This window comes from Megascapheus bottae, chromosome 12 (assembly GCF_031878675.1).
Source record: "Megascapheus bottae isolate mThoBot1 chromosome 12, mThoBot2.hap1, whole genome shotgun sequence".
NCBI classification, from domain to species: Eukaryota; Metazoa; Chordata; class Mammalia; order Rodentia; family Geomyidae; genus Megascapheus; species Megascapheus bottae.
The window spans coordinates 6,960,634-6,987,093 of NC_143520.1; the positions used below are offsets into that span (position 1 = coordinate 6,960,634).

At 40.1% G+C, this 26,460-nt stretch overlaps 1 protein-coding gene and 1 long non-coding RNA gene across 6 annotated transcripts in view; one reads left to right on the forward strand and one right to left on the reverse strand.

Annotated features, from left to right (window-relative positions):
* Window positions 1-1,346: 1,346 nt before the first annotated feature.
* On the reverse strand, window positions 1,347-11,463 carry Hnrnpa3 (heterogeneous nuclear ribonucleoprotein A3). 3 transcript variants are annotated; one of them, XM_090342581.1, is made up of 11 exons: window positions 11,307-11,444; window positions 9,572-9,694; window positions 9,337-9,483; window positions 9,048-9,258; window positions 8,662-8,751; window positions 8,484-8,579; window positions 8,313-8,393; window positions 7,579-7,722; window positions 6,899-7,021; window positions 6,744-6,812; window positions 1,347-4,022 (listed from the first exon to the last, which is right to left on the reverse strand). In XM_090342581.1, the coding sequence occupies exons 1-10, from the start codon at window positions 11,376-11,378 to the stop codon at window positions 6,760-6,762; spliced, it is 1,140 nt and encodes a 379-aa protein (XP_090198707.1). In that variant the 5' UTR covers window positions 11,379-11,444; the 3' UTR covers window positions 1,347-4,022; window positions 6,744-6,759. The 3 variants fall into 3 exon arrangements, with proteins under 3 accessions (XP_090198707.1, XP_090198708.1, XP_090198706.1); XM_090342582.1 differs by lacking the exon at window positions 1,347-4,022 and adding an exon at window positions 4,757-6,654 and having other exon boundaries at window positions 11,373-11,463; XM_090342580.1 differs by lacking the exon at window positions 1,347-4,022 and adding an exon at window positions 4,757-6,654 and having other exon boundaries at window positions 11,307-11,443.
* Window positions 11,464-23,497: 12,034 nt separating this feature from the next.
* Window positions 23,498-26,460, forward strand: part of LOC150056151 (uncharacterized) — a 225,645-nt gene continuing 222,682 nt past the window's right edge. For all 3 annotated transcript variants that reach the window (XR_016537296.1, XR_016537295.1, XR_016537294.1), the window contains exon 1: window positions 23,498-23,558. This is a non-coding gene — a long non-coding RNA (uncharacterized LOC150056151). The remainder of the gene's footprint in view (window positions 23,559-26,460) is intronic.

A 26,460-nucleotide genomic window follows, 5' to 3' on the forward strand; every position in this document is an offset into this window, starting at 1 on the left:
AGCAACTCACTTTTGCACTCAGCTTGTTTCACTTGTGAAGATTTCAATTATTTATTAGCAATAGGGTATTTTAGGTTACATGACAAAAACTAAGGGAGCTCAGCTGAGTAACAGAATTGGGCTCATGACTAAAAGGCTTGAAATGTAAGGACCAATGGATCTGGGACCCATGAGAAAATGTGTTGTAATTTTCTTGTGCCATCAAGTGATGGTTGCAAAGGAGCACCTCTGGAGAACACTTTTCCAATCTCTGGTCCTGTAGGCTCCTAGGGGCCAGGAGCATAGCCTAGGGGTAAAATGCTTGCCTAGCAGGCACAAAGCCCTGGGATTCCTCAAGATCACATTAAAGAAAAAAGGTGGTGCTTAGTTCAAGTGGCAGATCACTAGCAAGGGCAAGGGCAATCCCAGGCCCTGAGTTCAAGACCCAGGACAGGACAGGCAAAACATAGGTATCCCTAAAATTGCAGTGGGTTGGAGGAATGTCTTAGGGGTAGCCTTATCTGGAGCATATGAAAATAGATCTCGATCCATCTACCATTTTATATAAATTTTGCTATGTTATGCAGTATAGCTGGCTTAGTTAACTTTCAAGGCTCTGCAGCAAACAACATAATTGGTCAAGTTTCTCAAGTAGAGCAAATCCTTCAAAACTCTTCATGATCTGTTTGCAGAGCTTGAAGTCAGGGCCTCAGAAGGCTCTGTCCCTGAGCCTCTGTGCTCGAGCCTGACACTACCACAAAACCACTTCCCGCTTTTGAGTGGCCAAAAACTGCCTGGGCTGGCTTCTAGGCACTTCCTTCATCTTAACCTTCTGAGTAGCTAGGATCATCCCAGGCATGAACCACCTATACCCAGATCTTTTCTATTCATATTGAAAAAAAAAAAAAACCTCTCAAAATACTAAAACTACACTTTTAATTCCAAGTTCAATTTTGTAATTCACTTATATCATGAGGTAAACAAGTAGCTTATTTTCATATTTACCCAGAACATTCTTGCTGAAATTTCTGTAACCCATTTTTGAAGAGCTGTTCAAATGTGTCCACAGTACTCATAAAAGTCTTCGCCCAATTACCTACTCAAGCATTAAAATTCCTTATTTAGGGACTGGCATTACCTCAACCTTGTACATAAGAAATTTAAGTTCTTAATATGGACAGAACTTGAAATTTCTCACAATTTTAATAAGTTCACTATTTCACATTATTTCCTTTAACAATATTAGGAACAAACCACAATGGCAATCCAGTGCTTATGACTTAAATTGGTAGAAATCACTGTTGAGAACTGTAAATTCGTGTCAGATTCACTAAGACCTTCTTTAATGTATTATAAAGCACACATCACTAAGTCACAAAATACTTTATTAGTCACTGAAATATCTAAATCACATTTATGCACATAAAGTAACCATTTAAGAGGGTCTGTTGGTATTATCAAACAGCTAGAAATGAACACAAAAACTTCCAAATGACAGTGATCATAACAAAATTGTTGCTTAATTATGATTAACAAAATTTAAGAATTAAAGAGTAACAAAATCTTAATTACATTTTAATACCTACTAAAAGCATGACAGCTAGCAATGTGACTAAAAATTGACAACCCAATTTAAGTGACAGTTGTTTTGGTGGTATGGAGTTTAAACTGGGGGATTTCTGCTTGCTAGGTAATAAGTACTTTCATCAATTTAGCCATACCTCTAAAGAATGTTTATGATTAAGAAAAGCCTGTTAACATCTAGCAGAACCCTTTCCTGAAACTTAACTTTAACCAGTTGTACTTTGAATAGTTGAAAGGCATCAACCCCTCTAACTTGACCCATTACTACACCAATGGAATTAGTCTGTCTGTGCAAACAGGTTGAGTTTTCAGAACTGTGCCTATTTAACTTACATTAACATATTCAAGCAGTTCAACACACCCCTTGCTATTTTTACATGGTCATCTCTAAAGAAAAACAGCCTATTTTGTTAATTGGCTCAAATATTGGCATTCTTAAACCAATATAATACATAACAAGGGTCCCACATTTGCAATGAAATATTGCATTTCCAATTTAATAGCTGTGGCATTATGTATGCTTTCTGGAAACAATCACTCCTGCTCTAACTTCAGGACTCAGGCAGTAAATGTAATTTGAAGGTACACAACTACTTGAGCATTTAACTGTACACAACACAAAATATGTATATATAAAACCAGCATTTAAAATCCTGTTAGAAGCAAACCACAAAATCCTTATCTGACTAGAGTATTTCAACTAAAATACATTGGAAAAATAAGGCTATTAAAGCTAGAAATACAAATATGCAATGCTGCAGTTTTAAAACATTAATCCAAACCACATTCAAATCTAGAATGACTGAGCATATTCTTGTACTTTTACTCAGGTTCAACCTTATTAATATAGATACCAAGTTTCCCTAGTCAAAAAATGTCCCTTCTATCTCTATCCAGTTGTAAAAAGCCACTTCTAACCCCAACACTCTTTCCCATCGTCATTCTCATCCATTCAATTGCCTATTCCTCACATCACCAAAATGATGTCCAAGACCTGTCCTTTATAATGAGCATTTTGAAAATACCTTTTATACCAACCTACTTCTCCTTCAATAGACTCCCTATCTCTAAAAAAATTTCGTTACGTTTTATTTACCTATTGCATGAACACTGAAGTCAAAACAAGACACAAATTTCTAAAAAATATTTTAATAAGTCATTTTTCTGTAAACATTAATACTACAAATGAAACATTTAAATTCATTACAGATCACCTCTATGCTTTAAAAAAAATCAATAAACAATGGAGCTTTAAAATTGTGGACAGGCTAAGAAACCTTTTCACTTTTACACATTAGCATGCTTATGCACTACTTTGTGACACCAACCTGATAGGTGAGTATTCCACACTGAGACATAATGAAAACCATGGAGTCAGACCTTTTTCTATTCAATGGACTTTTACCATAGTTCTTTTTAGGACAAGAAAAATGCATACATTTACCTTTAAAAAAATGCAGTCCTGGAAGTAATGGCCTATAGGTTTAACAAGTCAGCGTTGTTTCCCCTATTTCCTGTAACATCCTTTATTGGCACAACTGATTTTTCAGAAATGACAATGGAACTGCTTAAATAAAATGACTTTATTTCAGATGGAAATGGAAATACCTTGAAAAGTTGTCCCCACACGCTTTTTCACTAAACCATGTGGGAAGACTATTACCTTAATTCTATGATGTGAAGAATTCCAGTCCCGATCTAAGACCCAACCTTTCTCTGCATATTGCTGATGAAAGACATTGACTTACAGCTCAGACACTTTAGACTGTGCCCTGAAGTGTTAAATCCAACCTGCTTTTAGCAAGCCCTTTAAGGGCAGCAAAAAAAATAGCCCTTATGACAATCGGCAACTGATTAAAATGGTAACCAAAATATGTGGAAAAAGATGCCCTTTAAAAAGAAATGTTATTAGAATCTACCAAAATTTAACCTACTGGTACAAATGTTTTTATATACAGAATAACTTATGAAGACACTTGAAGACAAGTCTTGTTTTATCCATTAATTGTGAATTCATTGTGAAGTGTTTTCCCAAAGCATGTGGATTGGCAGCGTAATCATGTCATGTTATGCTTATTACAACAAAAGTTCCCATAAAGCTTGTGGTTCTTTTGTTACTGTTACTGGAAATTGTTTTACCCTAAAAGACATAATGAACTCTATATACATGAAAAAAAGATGCCACGTCTTGACTCAGGAACACTAATGTGGACACTGCAGAGTAATTTAAAAATGTGGAAAGTTTTTAAATTTGAATGTGGTACCAAACATTCAGCTTGAGAATCTTGCCATGGCCCTATCAGAGGGGATGAAATTCTAAATATGTAATATATTTGTGGGGAAATCAATGGTATCATATGTTTTACTGTAAGCTACAAACCTTACCCAGCCAGAAACCTTCGTATTTAAGATGGTAGGAAAGACATTCCTCATATAGGCAAGTAGGGTTCACATTCAACCTGCAAATCAAAAAGATTACTCTTACCTTGCTTTACAAAAAACCACTCTTTAATTAGTGAAAAAATTCAAATTCAAGCCTTACCTAATGCTTATTGCCCTTCCTCGCAGGTCTAAATGCTAGACCTAGTGTCTGTGGCAACTATCTCATTGATGTTCCAAAAGGCGAAGAACTCCTTCCTGCTAGACTTTCTTCGATATTTCAGTTGTAATAAGCAGATTTAACTAGCTTTTGGAAAGCTGCTCACTATCATCATAGTATCTTATGCCTTCACTCCTTCCTCTGTAGTTGAAGCTCTTGCTGCTGCCTTCTCATTCTTTATTTATGCTGACTTGTCCATAATCAAAAGGCTGCTGAAGTCCTGTCTTAGTGAGTTTCCTTTGATCCACATTGTGCTTTAAAAAGCATAACTTAGGTCCTTTAGAGCTGGTTAAATCGCCCTCCTCATGGCTTACTTTTCCACTGTTCACCAAAGCTAACCTATTACAACTTATAAACAGGTCACATACAGAACCCACCTGCTTATAGGTTGTAAACATTGACCCACTGAAAAATACTTTTAACTATTAAACTAGTTCCAGAACATAAAAAGTTGGTTAACAATACAATTAACCTTATATGCCATTAAAGGATACTGTCAAGGTTGTGTCAAGCAATTTCACAAACATAAAAACAGAAAATGTTAAATCTTCCCCATTCCTTCAACCTTTATTATACGAATAAAAAAACTTGAGACAATTTAGCTCAATTTTAATGTTTCCCAAGCAATATTTTGACCAAGAACCCAAGTTATGAACATTGACAGTGTCCATTTATATAACCACACTTGATGTTAAGACTTAACCATTTTCTAATATAGGCCTATTTTCTACACTGCTTATTCACATATGCCCATTAACAAATGGAATGTTGTCTTGATACATTTATTGGTTTGAGTGTTTTCTGGAAAACTTCAGTATCTGCGAAGACCAATTTTCATGCTGGCATTGCATGCATCCAAATATTAATAATGCACAGAATTAGAGCAACAAAAGAGAGCATATTCAAACACTGGCACGCCCCATTCCCCTTTTTATTGCTTGTTTTGCTTAGTACTTTAAAAACCACGTAAAAATCTTGAGTTCGACCAAGAAAAGAGCAACACAGCAGGGTTTGAGTGAAATTGTAAGCACTAGCTGGCGCAACCAACAGTAGGCATTTTATATAATGTATGACCTTATCATTGGAAACTCTTCTCAACCAGGGTCTTCCAAGTGAATTTCTAACTCACACCAACATGGTTTTGGTTGAAATATACACAAGGATTAATTAACAGTGTGTTTTATAGGAATTCAACTAAGAACTTAAAAACTATCCAAATTTCAATCCAGGTTTCTGGGACATGAGAAGCTGGTACTAAGCAACTGTGCTACATATCGGCTGCATTGCTGTTTTGGGCAATTAAATCTATCCTTGGATTCACTCAGCAAAAATGTGTAGGGTACAAACAGGAAAGCATGCCAGCCAGTTAAGGATTTGACAATGAAGTGTCTTTTTATTCTCTTGCTCTGAAAACTTGCATGGAGAAATTAAACCAAGGGAAGTAATAAAACGTATAGGTCTCAGGTGTTTCAAAGGAAAACAATAAAATCAGGTAGCCACTAATACGCTCAGACATTGCAGACTTAGTGGTCCTGTATCAAAAACTAAGAATGGTTTCTAAAAGGATGGGGAAAACATCTACCACCCTTTACAAATTTAAATAGAGGGCAGCAGACATGCTTTACACTTCAAAACTATGGTAGCAGTCAGTCTCAATGTGATTAAGGTAAATGTAGAATGGAGATGTTCTAAACACAGCTAAGATTCAGCAAAATGTTAAACACACTAAAATCATGATTACATTGAAAGAAAATGCACAAAAACCAAATAGGGATTTTGAGGGTTTTTTTCATTTGAAGGTATTCTTAATGCTATTAAATTCACAAATATGCTAATTTAAATACCCAATCCTATGTATCTAAAACACACAATGCATACATACAAGTATCTATTCTCTCCACATGTCAGCGCCCATTCATATCATGGTTTGGAAATGAGGAGAATAGATTCTCCTTAAATTGCAAGTCAGTAGGTGTTTCTTTACAGTTAACTTTAGCAAAATTCATACAAAATAGTAATTAACAATGATCTTTACTTGTTAACTCACAAGGAAACACCTTCAAAACTGCATTTTGTTAAAGTTTCTGTACTAAAATGTAGAAAAACTGAACTACACAAATATTGAAAAGTTAAAAATTCCTTAATTTTTTATTCCTGGTACCACTACCACAATTTACAGGGCAATATACCTGATGTAATGAAAAGAAAAAGAAAAAGACAAAGCTACAACAGATAAAAGACCTCAGGAATGTACATCTAATTGACACTACATTGCATTAATCAATAGCTGCACTTTTTGCAAACTGTGGCTATGACAGTCCTGAACAAGAAGGGTTTCCTGTTTAAGCTGCAGTAACTTTTCTGACTATGGATCATCGTTCCTTCTGTGGCAGATTTTTACAGTTCCTCTAATGCATTTGGGACGACTGTCTCAAAGTAACCTGCAGCTTTCCTGACAACTCCTCGCTCTCTCTCCTGCTAAGAACTGTAGCCTGTTGAATAATACAGGATAAAAAAATTATTACACATGAACAGTTCCACATATTCATTATCATCATACTAGAAATGTAAAGATACCTACCCTTTTTCTGTTGTTTTTAAAACCTTCTGCTACCATATCCACCACTTCCACCACCAGATCCATAACCACCTGGAAACACAAATGCAGAATTTTCAAATATGCACTAACTTTAAGTTAAAATGGTTTTTAAAAAGTTTTTACTAAAAGTTATTTACCACCATATGGACTGCCAGAGCTTCTTCCACCAAAACTGCCCCCCTTCATGGGTCCATAATTTGATTGCTGTTGTCCACTGTAATTTCCAAAGTCATTATAGTTTCCACCACCACCGTAGTTACCTAAAATTGCAAAGATTTCATTCTTAGTTTAGACAATTAAGTTTTATTCCCTCTGAAAATTCTACCTATAACAACCACATACCACACTATAATTCTTACATGCAACTTTATGATACGACTGAGAACTACCAATCTTCCTTTACTACACAAGCAGAGGTCTCATAACAGAACCAAGACATGGGTTGAGGAGGGAACGAATGGGCCCCAAAGCTCTGCATTAACATAGACTAACCCAGTTAAGATCCAAAAGTATTTTAATTTAATTAAAACCACAAACATTACTTTATTCACGAGAAGTTGTCAAACAATCAGGTAGTTTGGAAGTCTCAAAGAACTGAGACAGTCTAACAATAAATACACTGACTCTTAAGCAGAATCACTTACATACCACTTTACCATATGTAAGACCTGAAGATAATTTTACTCATTTATGATATAGCCAAGAAAATTTTTGTTCTACTCTCCACTTTCTAGTATCTATGAATGTTAACTCCTTTAAAACATTTGTAATGAAAGTGAGTATCAAATATTTAAGAAATGAATGAAAGCAAACTTACCACCACCAAAATTTCCTCCTTCATTGTAACCATCATATCCTCCTCCTCCACCACCATATCCACCACCTTGGTTTCCATAACCTGGTCCACCTCCACCATAGCCTCCTCTACTACTATAACCAGGACCACCGCCATAGTTGCCACCTAAAAAATAGGCCATATAAAACATTGGAAAGTGATGAAAATACTGAGTTTGCAATTACTTTTAAGTAACTGTAAGCAAAAGATATTATAAAACCTGATAATGCCTAGCTAGTAAGAACAGAGTATCTTCTATCATATCTTAACTCCATTTCACTGAAGAAAAACAAAGCCAGCTTGGCCCTGGTAGTTCATGTCTGCAATACTAGCTGATGTTAGCCAAGGTGTGAAGCCACATCAGGCAGAAATGTTTCTGAAAGACTCCATCTTCAACTTACGAGCAAAATGCTGGGCTGGAGGTGTGCCTCAAGCAGCAAGCAAGTAATCTGAATAGGCCTAAATACTAGCAACCCCCCCACACACATACACAGAGAAAAGGCCCCAGTAAACTCAGCTGCTAACACAAATGATTTTAGAGAAGGGCCCTCAAGCTTGCCAGGCTCTACCATGTCATACACCTAGTCTACAGTAAAATATTTTTTGTCCAAAAAGGACTAATGTTCCATCTCCAAAGGAAAGCTCATTCTTCTTGAGAGCTAAGTTTCACACTTACATCTCACTAATCTTGCCAAACAAGGCAAGCATAAACTTACCATCACCTCCAAATCCATTGTATCCACCATCACCTCCTCCGTAGCTTCCTCTGCTGCCACCACCCCCACCACCATAGCCTCCTATGGGAAGATGTGAATTAGAATTATATATGCAAGTGACTATTCAATTCAAGATACATTTGTATTTAGAATTGGCTAAGTATAACTTACCTCTTCCACCAAAGTTTCCACCACGTCCAAAATTACCTCCTCCACCTCCAAAGTTTCCTCCACGACCCATAAAGTTGCCAGATCCACCTCCACGACCTTTAACACAGGCCAAGTTAAGATTTTGGAGAACCTTACTAACACCACTGAATTATTATGTACCTGTAACAGATCTACTTACCTCTTTGTGATCCAGCAGATTGCATCTCTTGTTTAGAAAGAGCCTTTTTCACTTCACAATTATGCCCATTAATAGTGTGGTATTTCTGAACTAAAATATTTTTAACCAAACAAAAGAAAGTTATTTTATGTTTGGAAAAGAACAAAAATGATAAGCTGTCATGCACCTTATTAGCATATTGTCAAGAAGATAGTGGAGTCTAAGTGGGGGTGAGGGAACTTTCTGGGAAGTCAAAATATTGATTTCTTGATCTAGATGCTGGTTGCACATGTACAGAAAGTCATCTATTCCCTTTTTTAGGTTACCAGGCATGACAAGATTTGCTAAGCAACTTAGATTAGCCAATTCAGTTCAAAATAATAACTCATTCAAATTCTAGTACTTACCAACAATTTTATCAACCGTATCATGATCATCAAAGGTTACAAAAGCAAATCCTCTCTTTTTTCCACTCTGCCTGTCTTCCATAACTTCTATGGTTTCAATCTTGCCATATTTTTCAAAGTAGTCTCTCAAATTATATTCTTCTGTATCTTCTTTAATACCACCAACAAAAATTTTCTTCACTGTTAGATGGGCTCCTGGCTTCACAGAATCCTACAAGTAGAGATAGTAAGTCAAAAAACAAAACTTTCATTGTTTCACATATAATACAACAAGGTTTTATTAAAATACCTCTCTAGAAACTGCTCTCTTTGGTTCTACAACACGCCCATCAACCTTGTGGGGTCTAGCACACATGGCTGCATCAACCTCTTCAACACAAGAGTAAGTCACAAAACCGAAGCCCCTGGAACGCTTTGTCTGAGGATCTCTCATTACCTGCAAAATAAAAAATTTTAAACATTCAAGTTCACTTCCACAGGTCCTTTACTCTTCCTTATAAACTTTTTCATCCCTTCTAACTTACCACACAATCTGTGAGTGTGCCCCATTTCTCAAAATGTTCTCTTAAACTATCATCTGTAGTTTCAAAGCTCAGACCACCAATAAACAGCTTCCGCAGCTGCTCTGGTTCCTTTGGATCATGGCCCTAAGAAAAATAATCAGTATGTTTTATTATTTCTTGCAATTAAAAAGTTACAGAGTCTTTTTAAGTTCCTGAACATTAACCAGTTAACAATTTACCTAAAATGGTGCCAAGAATTACTAAGTCAAAGCAATTCCAGAATAAAAAATATCCTTTCTAGAAAGAGATTTTAGTAAGTCGGTATTTTGATAAATCATTTTCTAAGAAGCCAGGGTGCCCAGCAGTGTCCAACCATTCTATTTGAAGTACTCCTAGTCTACGTCTACATCCCTACAAACATCTAACATGAAATGACAATCTGCAAAGCACAACTTAAGAAATGTTAACTGGCAAATCTACAGAACACCATTTTCCAGAAAATCAATATTAAAATAGGCATTCCTAGGCTAAACCAACATGTCTTCCACCAAAAAAAAATAACCTTTGATAGCCCACATGTAGCTTTCAATTTTTAAATACAAAATTACGTGCACTTACATCTAAAGTTAACTAATTCAAATATAACTTACATCATGTACAGTACAGGTACCACAACGAAGCGCAAAACAGACATGCACATTAAAAAGATGCAGCCTGAAACTGTTGTCCAGCAACAATTTAAACGTACTAGCTGCCACTCAATCACGTACGAGTTCACATTTACATACTAATGTCCCCTACAAATAGTGGTATTATGTTAAACGGCAGCCAGCCTGTTGTTAATCTACTTCCCCTCTTGGTTAAAAGTATTTCGTAATGACAGAAAACTGACCAAAAGAGAAAATTAAAACAGACATATAATCCTCACCAACACATGAAAAACTAAAATTCACAAAAAATACGACCGGAGCAGAAACAACGGGAAATTCTACGTTTTTTTCCCCAAATACCTAAGTGCCTACTTCATCTCTACACGTGTAAATTCCAAATTCTCCAACAATAAAAAGCCATCTCACCCACATGGCGATCTGAGTAGTGCCACTAATTTCAGGAGCGTTCGGGGGGGGGGGGGGTTGACTGGGCACCGCGAACGAATTCCGGTCGCCGAGACTTCCGTAAAGCCCTAGAATCGCGCCCGCCGAACTTCAGTAAAAGCCCGCGCCCCGGAGCTACTCGGCCATTTTCGGCTCCGCCGGGCCGCCTCCCGCCAGTTCTCGCCAATCCCGCGCTCTTTCCCGGCGACGCAGCGAGGCGGCGGCCATTGCGGACCAATGCGCCATTTCGTAACGCGGCGGCGGATCCGAGTCAATGTGGCCGCCGCCCGCCTGCTCGATCGCCCGGATGTGCCTGCTCGTTCCCTCCCCTCCCCCACCGCCTCCTCCCAACCGCTCCCGGGAAGGCCCGCCATGCCGCGCTCGGCCTCGCATCCTAGGCCGCTCAGCCGGCGGGCCGTTCGGCCTCCTAAGGGGTCCCCGACCGCGCTGCGTCTCCGCGGGCCGACCGTGAGGCCGATGGTGCGGGCGAGGCGGGCGAGGAGCCCCGAGGAGGCCTCACAAGCCCGCTCCCCTCCCCCACCCGCCGCCCGTCTCAACGCAGAGCGCGGGACGGCCGACCCAGTCCCCCCGGCCTCCCCACTCCCAGCCAGGCCCCCCCAAGCCGGTTGCTACCCATCAACCCCCCGCTCTCCCCCTAATACCTCCTCCCCCCGGCGACGGCGGCGACGGCCGGAGTCGGGCTGGGGGCGACCGGGCGGCGGTTTTACCTCCATTTTGAGACCGGACTCGCCTCTTCCAACTCGAGTTCAATATGGGACCGAGAGGAAGAGGCGGGGCTAGTCGTCACGTGACGCTCTTTCCGCGCGCCGCCGGCCTGCCGGAGGAGGGGCGATCTCGGGAAGGGGCGTGGCCAGGCGCGAGCGAAAGGGGACTGGATCAGCGGGTTGGCGGGCGGAGGCCTGGCGGGCTGCGGGAGCGCGCGCGCCTCACTAACAGCCAATGAAGAGCCGCCCTGGCCGCCGTTCGCGCCTGGGCGGCTGTGGGTACGTCAAAACGGGCCCGGCCAATCGTGAGCGTCCACGTCGGGAGAACGTCTCCTGACCGCGCGTCACCGGGAAGAAAGGCCTTTCCCTTTCTCCTCCCGCGGCCGGCCCCTCCCCCGCACGGCCTCTCTCTGTCTCTCTCTCTCTCCCCCTTCTTCCGAATCCTTCCCGGGCCCCTTTCTGAGGTGTAAAGAAAACACTTTCCGGTGCCGGGAATCGCTAGCCAGGCCTCCGTGTCCCCCGGAGAGCCCCCCGTTTTCAGTCGCCAGGTTCCCGGGCGTGACTGCGACGCCCCCGGGGAAGGCCGGCCCTCGTCCCCGCGCCCGTGACATTGCACGTAGCCCGGGGCCCGAGCCGGGCCCGGCCTCGCCGCGAGGCCGACCTGCCGAGTCTCGCCCGCTCACGACCCGAGGCAGGGCCGACGCAGGGCCGTCCTCCAGGCGCACGGAGCCCGGCTCAGGTCCCGCACACTCCGGGAAACGCCGGAAACGCCTGTTCTAGGCGCAGAACTTAGAGAAATGAGCGGATGAGAAATTCCATGCGGGCGGGCGCGCTCGTCACTGGGCTGCCGATTGCCAGGTGCTGCTTTTTTCTCTTAGCTTCCATGCGGCCGGCTGTTCCCAATTTTCTGAATTTAACTGGACGAATTTGAAAACAAAAAATCTAACACTTTCCCTATCGAAAGGAGTTGTAATTATTTTGACCTTGCTGTGCTTCAGCGTCGTTCTCCTCAAGTGAACATGGAAAAAGAATTAAATAAAGCCCCCAATCCAAGGCTCACGACCGGCACAAGGTACAAATTGTAGGTCCATATTTAAAGACACCGGTTTTAAGAAAAGGTAACTGACAAACCTTTTCCCGAGAGGAAATGCCTTGTGTTTTCATTTAGCAATCCAAATAACCGAATTCTTTTACAAAGTTATCTAGCCTCGCTCAGAAGGATTAGAAATATCATTAGTTCCATTGTAAATTTTTTGAAAAGGAAATGTGTGCTTACCACATGGGAAGTGGACAAGTTGGAGTTTGGAAAATGGGTGACAAGGGTAAGAATGTGTGGATGTCCAGGAAAGACAAACATTACATTTGGGAAACGGACAAAGGATACTCCGTTGTGGGCAGTGGTCACCTAACCTTTTAATTTGGCTGTGATACCTTCCAAATACTCTTTTCTTGCTGCTCTGATTCCATCACACTACATTTTTCACCTACATTTTAGCAGAGCCACCAACATGCTTGAGATTTTTAAACATGTAGTTTTAATATCTAGTTAATGCCATCATTTTGGGAATCTGATAACCTGATCCATTCTGGGAACAGTGTGAAGGATTTTAGTAAGATAGTCTTCAAATGAGCCTACCCTACAAGGGTGATCTGTATCATTAAGAGTGATCACCTGACTTCACTGTAGGTCAACTTTAGGCATTTTCTAACCCCTTGTTTCTAATCAATAACTTACATTTTTCTTTCTTTTTTCCCATATTTTTATTGTAATTAATAGAAGGGTTACATTATACTCACCAGATAAAAGGTGCATTATTTCACATACATTGATACCCTTTCTCATGTTATGGTCCCCATTTCCCTCACGTTTTTATTTCTTTGAATTACATTTCATTTTAATGAAACAGTACATTGGCACATTCATTCAGATTTTTTATGCCTTTTAAATATATGTGGGTTTGTTTCATCCTTTGAATTTATCCAGATTTGTTATTCATGCTGAATATATGTGTTTTCTAGACTCTGGTTTTGTTTAAGCATTCCCTCCAGATCCAGGTCTGGTGGTATCTCAAATACAAACATCCTTGCAATTCTTAACATTGTATGCCTTAATCCTGTAACCCTGTAATCCTGTCACTTGCCTTTTATTTTATTTATTTTTTATTTTATTTATTTTTATTTTTGAAGTGTTATTATAAAGGTGATGTACAGAGAAGTTATAGTTACATAATTAAGGAAACAAGCACATTTCTTTTGGGCAATGCCACCCCTCTCTCTCCGTTTTCCCCTTCTGTCTCCACCCACACGTTATTTAGTTAGTTAGTTAGTTAGTTTTGCCAGTCCTGGGGCTTGAACTCTTGAACTCGGGGCCCAGGTACTGACCCAGAGCCTTGTGTCCTCAAGGCTAGTGCTCTACCACTGGAGCCATAGCACCACTTCCAGCTTTTATTGTTTACGTGGTACTGAGGAATCCAACCCAGAACTTCATGCATGCACTCTACCACTAAGCCACATTTCCAGCCTCCACAAGTATCTTTTATTTTTGAAATGAAGTCTTTGCAGGGTTTTGTTTTTGTTTTCAAGTCTTGGTGTACAGGAGCTTGAACTCAGGGGTATCCCTTGAAGCTCTTTCCATTCACAGCTGGCATCCTACCTCTTGAGCTACCCTTTCACCTCTAGCTTTTTGTTTTTTAAAAACAAGAGTCAGCTGGGCATGGTAGCTCACACCTGCAATGCTAGCTACTTAGGAGGCTGAGATTTGAGCATTAGGGTTCAAAGCCAGCCCAGCACTACAAAGCCATGAGACTCTTATCTCCAATGAATCTCCAGAAAATGGGAAGTAGGGTTGTGGCTCAAGGGGTAGGGCAGTAGCCTTGAGCTGAAGAGCTCAGGGACAGCGCCCAGGCCCAGAATTTAAGCCCCCATGACATGCCGCCCCCCTCCAAAAAAAAAAACAAGTTGTCAGAATTTTCTGCTTGGGCTGGTGCTGAACTTCGATTTTTATATCTCAGCTTTCTGAGTAACTAGGATTATAGAGGTGAGCCTGGCTTTTTTGCACATTTTTTTTTTCAGTCTTGGGGCTTGAATTCAGGATCTGGTCACTGTCCCTGCACTTCTCTTGCTCAAGGCTAGTGCTCTACCAATTGAGCCAGTACACTGCTTCCAATTTTTTCTGTTTATGTGGTGCTAAGAAATTGAATCTTAAGTTTTATGCATGTTAGGCATACAAATAAGCCCACATTCCCAGCCTCTTTTTTGCACTTTTGATCCAGACTTTATAGATGAACTCCTCATATTCTGAACACTCATTTTCATTAATAAACCCTGATCATATAAGTAGATAGTAAAATCCATGAAAACATTTTATATAATCATTCACATTTTACAGTTATATTTAAAGAATCTAACAAAATTTTTATTGACAAATATGTGCTTTTGTGTGATAATGCAAATGGATTTCAAACCACAAAGTGCATTTTCTTTTCTTTTTTTTTTTTTTTAATTTTCCAATCCTGGGACTTGAACTAAGGGCCTGAGCACTATCCCTGAGATTTCTCAAAGCTAGCGCTCTACTACTTGAGTGCTATTATTCTCTTTAGTAGTTTTTCTTGGTTTTGTTTTTCCCTCTACAGGGGTTTGAACTCAAGAGTAATAGCAGTGAGCAAGCAACAAGCCCCTAACACTAGAGACACATCTTCAGACTTGATTTTTGCTGGCTAATTAAAGATGGATTCTCATGGACTTTTCTTCCTGATTGGCTTCAAACCTCAATCTTCCAGATCTCAACTTCAGCATTCTGAATAGAGAGGATGACAGGAATGCAGGAATGAGATCCTGCCATCTGGCTTTTTTTTTTTTTTTTTTTAAGGTAAGTAAACTAGAGCTTAAGAAATATGAGTAAGGGGCTGGGAGTTTGGCCTAGTGGTAGAGTGCTTGCCTAGCATGCACGAAGACTCGGGTTTGATTCTTCAGTACCGAATACACAGAAAAGAGCTGGAAGTGGTACTTCAGTACCGAATACACAGAAAAGAGCTGGAAGTGGTACTGTGGCTCAAGTGATAGAGCTCTAGCCTTGAAAAAGCCTAAGGGCAGTGCTCGGGCCCTGAGTTTAAGCCCCAGGATTGGCAAAAAAAGAAAAAGGAAACATGAGTAAATTGAACAAGGTTGGCATGAAATAGAATGTCATGATATTTTAATATTGCTAAAAGTAACAAATTTTCCTTAAAGGAGTTTCTATCATCCTGGTTATGGTGAATAATCCCCATATTAGGGTAGAGGTCAAGTCTGTGCCTTATTACATGGGTAAGATGTCTCAAAAAAGAAAAACAAAATTAAAGTCCTATTAAAACATGTCATTTTCAGAGACATCTACAGTGCCTGGCTATATAGTAGACTATTTATAATTCAATAATGAACAGTGAAGGAACCGTATAAGATCTTTTCAAAGCCTAGATGACTTCCTGCACATTTTGGGTGGGGACTAGTGCAAAATGAAAATCCAGATGGTTTAATTAAACTTGAGAGTTTTAAAACTGTCATCAGAATATTAAGCCAAAGCCGGGTGGGGTGGCTCACACCTGTAATCCTAGCTACTCAGGAGGCTGAGATCGAGGTTCAAAGACAACTCAGGCACTAAAGACCTTGAGACTCCTATCTCGAATTAAACACTAGAAAACAGGAAGTGGTGGTGATGCTCAAGAGGTAGGGTGGTAGCCTTGAGCTGAAGAGCTCAGGGATAATGCCCAGGCCCAGGGGTAGGGTGCTAATCTTGAGCTAAAGAGCTCAGGGATACTGCCTAGGCCCAGGGCTAGGGTGCTAGTCTTGAGCTAAAGAGCTCGGGGACTGGGCCTGGGCTTAGAGTTCAAGCCCCATGACCCACAAAAAAAAAAAAAAAGAATGTTAAGCCAAACTAGAACTCTTCTATGTGCAGTGTTACATTGGATTGTGAAAGTCTATGCCTATGAAGTCAGCCAGGAGTTTCAGCATTGCACTCAGTCTAGTACAGGCTCTAGATCTCAGTCAATCTCCTCCCCCTCCTCCCCATCTCATTCATTTGCTATTTGGAGAAGGATTTGCCTCCACACTTCAGCCACCCATTTCTTAAGCAATCTAGTTCTGCCCTAGGCTACAGTAATTCTTTCTGCAAGAGTAGAGATGTTTACTGAATTGTAAAGTGTATTTTCCTACTCTCAATGTCAACCCTACTTAACCCAGAGGTTGACGTTTTTTCTTCATGGGAATTAGAGGCCTGGCTCAGGTGGCAAAGTGCCGGTCTGTGAGGGACTGCATCATACACTCAAGTCCCAGTCTCAGACAGGAAAAAAAAGGTACTTTTCTTCATGATGTTCTTTTTGTCTTTATTATACACATTGATTTCCCCTTCAGTGATAACTCCACTTCTTTCTGGATTCTTCTTTTTTTCATTTTCTTTTCCCTGTATTTACCCTAAGGTTTTGTGACACTGAAGTGTGAAACCTCCTGAGGGATTTTTTGAAATCATCTATTGTTCTCGAGGTGTGGCAGTTTCTCTGTTTTCTCGCTGCTCTGCGTTGGTGGACTCCCAAGAACTTTCCAGGAATTGTCCAGACTCCTCTTCTGAGGCTAAAGTAGTGATCAAATCAAATTAATATGTTCAGATAATGGGTTACAGTACTCTCCCTACCAACACTACAAACACTACAAACACACACACACACACACACACACACACACACCAGGGATCCAAACACTACAAACACACACACACACACACACACACACACACACACACACACACACACACACACACACACACACACACACACACACACACACACACACACACACAGGGATGGGTAATTAACAGGACCAGGAGCTGATTTCCTGCTAGGAGTCTTGAGCTATTCATGACTAAACTTTCTTTCAAATAGGCCTTATATGGACACCTAAAAAGGCTTAAATTTTAGCCAGGCACGGTGGCTCACATCTGCAACCCTAGCTGCTCAGGAGGCTGAGATCAGAGGACTGAGGTTCAAAGCCAGCCTGGGCACTAAAGACTGAGAGACTCTTATCTCCAGTTAACCACTAGGAAACCGGAAGTGGTTTGTGGCTCAAGGGGTAGGGCTGTAGCTCAAGGCTCTTCAGCCTTGAACTGAAGAGCTCAGGGACAATGCCCAGGCCCAGAGTTCAAGCCCCACAACCAACCAAACTGAGATCCAAAGTGTCAGATCTAGACACTTGCCCTGAAATATTAAAGAGATGTGGTGAAGGACAGAAAAAAGGAGATTTACATGACAAAGAGACCAATTCAGTACATCTTTATCCATTTTATGAGGTACAGATATTGGCCTCAGGCTAAACAGGGAGAACTAACAGCAGGGAGACTGAGAAAGATATGTGTAATTAAGATGATTAGATGAAAACATTGGGGGTAATTTGTCTTCCAAACCATAAACTTATCAGATACTTCTTTCAAATCTCCTGTTTCCTGGAGCCTAAGGGGGCTAGAAAGTGGCTACTGCTAAAAATAGCTCAGATCAAAGGTTACAGATACAAGGTTGGGGAACTTTTAGTTATTTCACAAGACCCAGGAAAAGTAAGTTGTTTCTTATACTAGAGAGGCATTTGATATTTTGACATTTTTTGAAAAGATTTGGAATTTTCAAGAGGAGCAACCCTCATTGAGGATGATCAGAGTATTTTAGATCTGGAAAAGGACTTATAGTTTATGGAGTCCTCTCCTGGTTTTGCAGAAACATAATAGAAACACTGACAAGGGAAATCAGAGATGTAAGGTTCCCCAGCTCATTGGAGATGGTCCTGTATTCTATTTCCTATCATTGGAATTGTAAATACATGTAGGTCTCAAAAATTCTATTAGCAAATAATGCATGTTAAATGAAAGGACAAATCAAATCTAATAAGATTATTAAAACATTTCTGTTGGTTTGTTTGTGGGTTTTTTTATTTTTTGTTTTTCTGCTCAGTATTGGATATTTAACCAAAGGCCTCATGTATTCTATCAGTTAAACCAAACCCCCAACTCTTGCTTTTGAGACAGTTTTTCTAACTTTTCTTGGACTGACTTCAAACTCTCAGTCTTCCTGCTTCTGCCCTCAAGCTTACCACCATACCATGCAAGTTTTTTTCCTCATCTCTTTTTCAGTTTTGTTGTTGGTCCTGGGCTCTGAGTTTTGTGGCTCAAGGCTAGCACTTAAAGCCACAGCACTACTTTCAGATTTTGATTAACTGGACATAAAAGGCTTATGAAATTTCCTGCCTGGGCCGGCTTCAATTCTCAATCCATAGATAGCAGCCTTAAAATTTGAACCACCAGTGCCTAGCTCCTCTCTCCTGATATCTTAATGATTTATTTTTTCCCAGTCCTAGGGCTTGAACTTAAGACCTGGGCAGTGTCCCTGAGCTTCTTTTGCTCGGGGCAAGCACTCTTCCACTTGAGCCACATTCCGGAGCCCCAGTTTTAATGAATTTAAATTGTCATGTATCTTTGAGTTACTATAATTCCTTTCATAATAATGAATATCCATGTAAATTCAAACCAATAAAAATTTGCTTAATGGGGTTGCCAGAAGATTCTAATGTTTTGGTATTTCAGTTCATTGCTATCATTATGAAGATGTTTTCCTCGTCTAACAATTTTATTTATGAAATTTTGGATTTGGAATATTAGATCTGGAAGAGAAAATATGTAGTCCACTTCCCTCATAATTTAGACCACATTTTACTCTTCCAATTTGTTTTTCTATGCTGGTGCTGTCATGGAAAGACGAATAGAGCATCAAGAGACGAGTTGGAATACTCAGAGCACTTGGAGCACATTGGGTTTATTTTATATCAGCAGGGCCAGAGGAGTCTCCTTCCAAAGTCTGAATGCTAACTAAAGGTTTAAACAGAGTATTTGTAATCAAATTTAGGTGGGGAGAGGCATGTAGGAAATAACTCAGGAAGCAAGTGTGATTACAGAAGCTAATAATTACCAAGCTTGTTCAGGCTCCGTAATAGCTAAACTAGTTATAAGAGTAGCTGGTTTTGTTTATCACTGGGAATGTTCCCTGAAGAGGAAGGGGTCCTGGCTTATTTCAGGTTTCTAGGCCTGATGTCAGCCAAGGTAGGCTCCTTCCTTAACAGTCCAGGGGCTTGAGCTTAGGGCCTTTCACTTTCCCTTCACTTTCTTTGCTCAAGATAGGTGCTCTACCACTTTAAACATAGTTGTACTTCCAACTTTATGCTGGCTAATAGGAGATAAGAATCTCTGGGGACCAGGAGTGTGGCCTAGTGGTAGAGTGCTTGCCTAGCATACTCAAAGCCCTGGGTTCAATTCCTTGTATGTACATATATATATATATATGTGTGTGTGTGTGTGTGTTTGTGTGTGTGTGTGTGTGTGTGTGTAGATACACATATACATATATGTGTATGTATATATGTATGTATATACATATATGATTGTATGAGCTAATGAAACCATAGCTTAAGGCTGCAATCCCGACTCCAGGGAGAATTTCAGCATTTTAGTCAATTTTTTTTTTCTGGTTGGTCTTGGGGCTTGAACTCTGGGCCTGGGCACTGTCCCGTGAACTCTTCAGCTCAAGGCTACTGCCCTACCCCTTGAGCCACAACCACTTCTGGTTTTCTAGTGATTAACTGGAGGTAAGAGTCTCACAGACTTTTTAGTGCCCTGGCTGGCTTTGAACCATGATCCTCAGATCTCAGCCTCCTGAGTAGCTATGATTGCAGTCATGAACCACCATGCCCCACCCTCTATTTAAACCTAAAACACATGTCTATTCAAGAAAGATTGGCTAGGCTGGGAGTTTGGCCTAGTGGTAGAGTGCTTGCCCAGCATGAACAAGGACCCGGGTTTGATTTCTCGGTACCACATATATTGAAAAAAAGAAGCCAGAAATGGTGCTGTGGCTCAAGTGGTAGAGTTCTAGCCTTGAGAAAGCCCAAGGGTAGCACTCAGGCCCCGAGTTCAAGCCCCAGGACTCCCCCCAAAAATTATTGAACAGAAAGAACTGTCCAATGAAAGAAGGGGGGGGAGAGAGACAGAGCAAGAAAGTGGGGTAGGGAAGAGAACGATGGAGAGAGAGAGAAAGAGGCAAAATGGAACTTGGAGTGTGTGTTTTTACTTTTCAGTCAGTCAATTTCTGGACCCAAGTTTTTTCAACAAATCCTGTATTCTGTTTGTCATCGTTGTAGTCGTCGGCGTCTTCCTCGTTCCCCTCCCCCCCTCCTCCTCGCCAGTTCTGGGACTTGAACTCGGGGCCTAAGCACTGTCCTTGGGCATTCTCAAAACTAGAGCCCTACCTCTTGAACCACAGCACCATGTCCCTCGGCTGTCTTTGCTCTAATTATTTTTCAGATAGAGTTCTTGTTTTTTGGACCAGCCTCAGGCCTCAATCTCCTTACCTATGCTCTTCCAAGTAGCAAAAATGACAGGCACCAACCACTGTGTACCTAGTCTACATTCTTTAGTTTTCCTTCCAGAACACATCCTACAATTCCCTGCCTGGGGCTGGCTGCTCAGCATACATTCTGACTACAGTTGCATGCTCAAGATGTTAGCTTTACTTGGCAAGTGTTGTAGTAGTCATGTGTTTGGAATTCCTGGCTCTCCACCTTGGGACTTGGACGAAACACTACACCAAAAAGTGTGCTCTCTAGTTTCACAAATGATTGCCAAAGTCTCTGGATGATGTAATAGCGTTGACTGATGGCTTCGTGGCATCTTTTCCATGTAACATACCTGTCTATTGCTTCTCATTCTTTCTTGCCACTCATCCTTTCTATTTCTTCTTTTGCTGTGTTGCACTATGGAGCCCAAGTTGACCTTGAACTCCAATATCTGTCTGCTTATCTTCCAAGTGCTGAGTATGCCCCTGAATTCTTCTTGTAATCATCCCAGATGCTTAATATAGATATCCTACATTTTTCTTATAGAATTTATCTTATGAAAGCTTTGATAATAAGATTCATACCTTGACAATTTTCTGAAAGCAATAAGAATAGTAATAAAACAAAGTTGTAGCTAGGCACTGGTGGTTCTTGCCTGTAATCCTAGCTACTCAGGAGGCTGAGATGTAAAAATCACAGTTCAAAGCCAGCCGGGGCACCAAAGTCCAGAGACTCTTATTTTAAATTAACCTCCAGAAAACCAGAAGTGGCACTGTGGCTCAAGTGGTAGAGTACTAGCCATGATCTGAAGAGCTCAGGGACAGTGCCCAGCCTCAGAGTTCAAGCTCCTTGACCAACTGACAAAAGCAAAACAATAACAACAACAACAAAAAAAACAAAAAACAAACCAAAGTTGTATCCAGTACTTAAAATCTGGCTCTTTGATTTCTCAAAGAGCCTTCTAGATTTTCATTTATTTGTTTATTTTAGTTTTGATGACAAGGTCTTATTTTTTTATTAAATAATTTATTAACATTGATTTTTACATCATATTTCAAATCACAAGTTTAACAAACAAGTGTTCAAGAAGGGAATCTCTATAACAAGGTCTTATTTTTGTAGCCCAGGCTAGCATTAAGCTTGAACTGGGATTAGAGGCATGTATCATCATGCCCTGCTCTAATTTTTTTTTCCAGTTGTGGGACTTGAACTCAGGTACTGGGTGCTGTCCTTGAGGTCTTTTGCTCAAGGCTAGTACTCCACTACTTTGAACCACTTTGAGCCACAGTGCCACTTCTGGTTTTCTGGTGGTTAATTGGAGATAAGAGTTTTCTAACTTTCCTGCCAGGGCTGGCTTTAAACCATGATTCTCAGATCTCAGCCTCCTGAATAGCTGGGATTATAGACATTAGCTACCAGCTCCTGGCTCTACTCTAAATTTTATTAATAAAAATAAACATTTCTGATGGGAAGGTGACTTCTTGCTCATTATGAATTAATAAATATTTATTAAGTTGAATAATTATACCCTAAATTGATTAAGACCAAAGTGAAAACATGGAATAACAATTCATTTTAGAATAGCAGTGAATTACAGAATATCCTGGAGATAAGTGAATTAAACAATTGAAAAAGCATTCAAAGTTCTTATTTAATATATACATATATGTATTTATATATATTTCCTATAAATTTTTGTTAGTCAAGAAGGAAAACTAAAGAATGTAGGCTGGGTACACAGTGGTTGCAGTCTGTCATTTCTGTGACTTGGGAGAGCACAGGTAGGAAGATTGAGGCCTGAGGCTGGTCAAAAAACAAGAACCCTATCCGAAAAATAATTAGAGCAAAGATGGCCTAGGGACATGACTTATTTAGTAGAGGTTATAGACGAGCCACTTCTCTGGATGATTAAAATTTTTTTTTAATGATCAGAATAGTGAAAAAATTAAACTATTTGGGAAGAAATGTAAATGGTCTGAGGAATAAAGAACATTTTTTCAATCATCGCCTACAAGTGTGGAGCAAAGGTGTATTGGAGCCAGGCTCCTGTAGCTCATGTCTGTAATTCAAGCAGCTCAGGAGGCTGAGATCTGAGGATCATGATTTGAAACCAACTGGGACAGGAAAGTCTTGAGAATTTTATCTTTAAGTAACCACCAAAAAGCCAGAAGTGGAGCTATGGCTCAAATGGTAGATTGCTGGTTTTGAGCAGAAAAGCTCAGAGACAATGCCCATACCCTTTGTTCAAGCTTCAAGACCAACACACACACACACACACACACACACACACACACACAGAGTTATTGTGTTTCTATTCAGAGTTAATAAAGTGAGTATATGGATCTGGCTCATTACAATAAGGATGCTGGGCCAGTGAACAATCAATTTTTCCCTCTTACATATCATCTATTTAATTGCCTTCATGATCTTTACCCAGGATTGGTATTAAAATCATAGACCTTTAGTAATGATCATCTTTCAATTCTCTTTACATTCCACTGTCTTTTTAGTCAAGGGCTGATCTGATTTGTAATTTCTTCTTTTCAAATCCTTTTCTTAAGTTTCTAATTGACAGTTTTTTCTTCTTATTTAAATTTAGGAAATTAGATTAATTACAAAGTGGGTAACATTTTGAAAGTGAAGTGATACTATTTGAAAGTCAAGATTTATTTTTAAACTTTACCAATGAATAAAAATGTTTCTAATGTTTCTAGAAACATCTGCAGAGCCACAGCACCACTTCTGGCTATTTTTGTGTATGTGGAATTGAACCCAAGATTTCATGCACTGTAGGTAAGTACTCTATCACTAGGCCACACTCCTGGCCCAATCATACAATTTTTAAAAGGGAAAAGGGCACAATTATTATGTGAATATGAACTCCTTCATAACATTAACAAAAGTCAAAGATTTCCCTAACTCAGGAAGTGAATCTGTAACAAGATCTAATTCAAAAAAGAATCATATAATATATATATATTATATATATACATTTATATATATGGCTGAGAGTTTGGCCTAGTGACCTAGTGATAAGTATGCTTGCCGCATGAAGACCCAGGTTTGATTCCTCAGTACCACATACATAGAAAAAGCTGGAAGTGGTGCTGTGGCTCAAGTGGTAGAGCTCTAGCCTTGAGAAAGCCCAAGGACTATATTCAGGCCCTGAGCTTAAGCCCAAGACTGGCAAAAAAGAAAAAGAAAAAAGAAAAATGTCAGCAAAGTGGTAAACACAACGTGTTATAAGAAAACTAAGTGACACAGGAATTACACTCAAGCAAGAATGTACATGGTTTATCTCAATCTATTATCAGAAAGTTTGCCACTGGGTCCAGTCCAGTCAACGCTCAGTATCATACCACTGCAATGGACTGCTTCAGTCTGCTTCATAGGGAATTTCATGGGAAAAACCCAGCAGGGCTACCCAGGGGCAATCATTGTGATTGTGATTCAAGATGGCTTCAGTCAAGTTGAAACCATACATTTCTTCCTCCTAAATAGCACGAGCCCTTCTACAATATGACTATGCCTGATAAATTTTAGTACTGTTTAGGTAGCATGCTGTGAGACCATATGTTGGATTTGTAATCACTGGTCACTGCTGCAGTAGAAATTTTTATGTGAAAAGAGACAGAAGACAATTAGACCAGTGATAATAACAACTCACCCCCTTGTGCATAAGTTAGGGCACCATCATTTTACTGTGTCCTGTAAGAATATATAATCTTCAGCAATTAGGGCTATTGTTGCTTTAATGAAGCCAGATAATATCAGTGGAGGAATGTCCATTCCTTCCTTTCTTAAAGGAAGACAAACTGGTGATGCAGAGTCTGTACTCATCCTTCACATTCTAGCCAGTGTTTTTCACAGGCCAGAAATTAGACTACTGAAGTAGTTTAATTCTTTTTAGTCTCACTAATCTCAGCAGCTTGTCTTACTAGTAGGTTGCCTACTGTTTATACTTGTCTAGAGGTAGGAAGGCTTAAGGGCCCTATGCTGCTTCCCCATCAATATCACATTTATTGCATATGCTATGGACTGAATTTCCCCCAGGGAGACCTGTAATGGCTTTCTTATTGGAAGATGCATCGCCATAATTTAAGGAGCAGACAGATTAGGACTAAATAAGGGGGAAGTCACTTTCAAAATTCATAAATGCAACAATTCTTACTTTATTTTGTTACATGCCCACATTCATCAATAACTACCCAGGGTTCTAGAAAACATTCTGGGTTGCCATGGATCAGTGAACACTCAAAACTCAGATCTACTAGAGCAATGATCATCTTACTCTTTTTGTTTTTGCCAGTCCTGGGACTGTACTCAGGGCCTGAGCCCTGTCCTTGGGCTTTCTCAAGGCTAGAGTTCTACCACTTGAGCCACAGCACCACTTCCAGCCTTTTCTGTGTATGTGGTACCAAGGAATCAAACCCAGGTCTTTGTGCATGCTAGGCAAGCACTCTACCACTAGGCCAAACTCCTCGCCTTCATCTTACTCTTGAATCAGTATATAATGAGTTCCATATGAGACCTCTGGTTGTCCCTCATTCTGGGAATGAGAGGACCCATTGTAAGCAAAATGTCTCCTTTCCTTTATAGAGGGAACAGCCAGAAAGGATTCTAACTGTTGTTTGGGCTTAAGTTCCTTCCCTTAAGACTAGCAAGATTGTGTTAGTTTATCTAGTTTTTCTTTGGAGGTGCCTGAGTAAAGTAAATCATGCCATATCTACTCTCTTATTATCTTAGGTTCCTCCACCCATTTTTCTGTCATTTTTATTTGCCCCTTTTCTTGTCTGTTTTTCTGACATGATTCACCTTCTATCTGGACTGCATTCAATATCTTCCAGTTAGCAATAGCCTCCTCACCCACATTATAAATATCCTGCCTGACAAATCTGGCTTAAGGAGTAGAAGGAAAGACAAAATCTGAACTGTTCTCAAGGGGCTTCTGTAGTAGTTTTTCAATCTGTAATAAAGCCACAAAAATAGCTGTAGTGGATCATTGAAACACCCAGGCATAAACGGCTTGTTTCAGAATACCATAGACTTTCTCAGTGCTTTTCCATGGGGTACCTACTCTGGCAGGTGCCCTTCACTTGGCCATGTATCTCTCTTGCCCAAGATGATCTACTATAAGGATATGCTGATCTACTATTGGATATGGTGGGGATTCTATTGGTGCTTCCAGGGGCTAGGTGAATGGTAGCATTACACGTTTTATTATACAGCTTTATTTCCTACCAGAGAAATGTCCTTTCTCACATTTCCCAGGTTTCTTCATCCAGGCCATTTAGACTGTCCTTGAGACAGACATTTGAGAGTTTTTGTACCATCTACCAATTCTATAGCCATATAATCCAGAAAACTTGTCATATCTGGTTTCTCGAATGGAGGGTTCTCTTGCATCTGCATCTATTGTATTGTTTTTTGTATTACCTTAATGGTTAGTGAAAAAGTGAGGCCAGTGGGGGTATGTGTATCTTTGCTCTCTGTCACTTCAATCTCAGGCTCTTCCTCATTGCCTTCGTTCCAGGGATTTAAATCTTTGCCTTTCATTCTACTCATGAGATAACAACTAGGACCTGTTTCTTCTATTCTTTTCTCCCATTGCTACAAAGTAGGAAACTAGGGTTTCTTACTGTATTTGAAAAATACAGAAAACATGCCTATGAATAAATTTAATCAGAAAATGATG